The sequence below is a fragment of the Sinocyclocheilus rhinocerous genome, unplaced genomic scaffold (assembly GCF_001515625.1).
Source record: "Sinocyclocheilus rhinocerous isolate Xijiao unplaced genomic scaffold, SAMN03320098_v1.1 C36139924, whole genome shotgun sequence".
NCBI lineage: Eukaryota > Metazoa > Chordata > Actinopteri > Cypriniformes > Cyprinidae > Sinocyclocheilus > Sinocyclocheilus rhinocerous.
This window is the reverse complement of record NW_015774126.1, coordinates 1-851: the sequence shown is the minus strand read 5'-3', so window position 1 is coordinate 851 and position 851 is coordinate 1. Positions and strand designations below refer to the sequence as shown.

Below are 851 nucleotides of genomic sequence, written 5' to 3'. Positions count from 1 at the left end.
TTAAGTTTTAGGACTTCAATTGATTAAACATGCTTTTTGCTATTAAAATTAAACATTAAAACAAAATCCAGAAAATTTTAAATGGACAAAATTAGTAAAAAGTAAAACTTTCATTTGGTCCCAAAAATGTAATTAAGAAAATAAATAAGAAATACATATACTCCTAATAAACTGAAAGTTTCATGATTTCAATTAATTAGACATGCTTTTTAATTACTATAATTTAAATTGCACCCTTGAAACTGAATCCAGAAAAAAAGAAAAAGAAGAATTTAGAAATAAAAATAAAACTGAATTTAGGAAAGAAATACTGATTTCATAGAGCGCTGACTGTAAGCATATTGGAGATGAATGTGAGCATCACTCACCCCTCCTCCTTCCTCTCGTACTCGGATGCTCTGCAGAAGTTCGTTGATGATACTGGCGGCGTGTTCACAGCGGTCCGGAGGACCCACTATGTGAGCGATCTTTTCTGGACCGCTACCGTCATCTACAGAGAGAAGAAATATGTTATGCACTGTAATATCATAAAACAGAGTTTAATCAGAACCTGAAAGTCTAAACACACCTGGTTTAAACTGTATCCTCACGCCAGCATCGTTCTGAATCTTCTTGATCATCTCTCCGCTTCGGCCAATCACGACGCCCACAGAGTGACGCGGAACAGGCACCTGTCCAATCAGAATGAGACGCCATCACACATTTCAAATGGAAAACAAGCTGCAATGTAAATGATTAAATCAACGCCGCACCTCCATTCCTCCACCTATTTGAGAGCCGTACTCATTTCTGTCGAAGCCGGGATGATCCCGCTCTCGCAGAATCTCCTGCACCATTTCACGCGCTTGCTA

At 38.3% G+C, this 851-nt stretch overlaps 1 protein-coding gene across 1 annotated transcript; it reads right to left on the bottom strand.

The window, feature by feature from the left end:
* Positions 1–368: 368 nt before the first annotated feature.
* Positions 369–844, bottom strand: LOC107735559 (far upstream element-binding protein 2-like; the record flags this gene model as incomplete). The annotated part of the gene is made up of 3 exons (XM_016547203.1): positions 753–844; positions 569–671; positions 369–490 (listed from the first exon to the last, which is right to left on the bottom strand). Coding segments are annotated over exons 1-3 (309 nt in total), but the record flags the coding sequence as incomplete, so codon positions are not given.
* Positions 845–851: the final 7 nt, after the last annotated feature.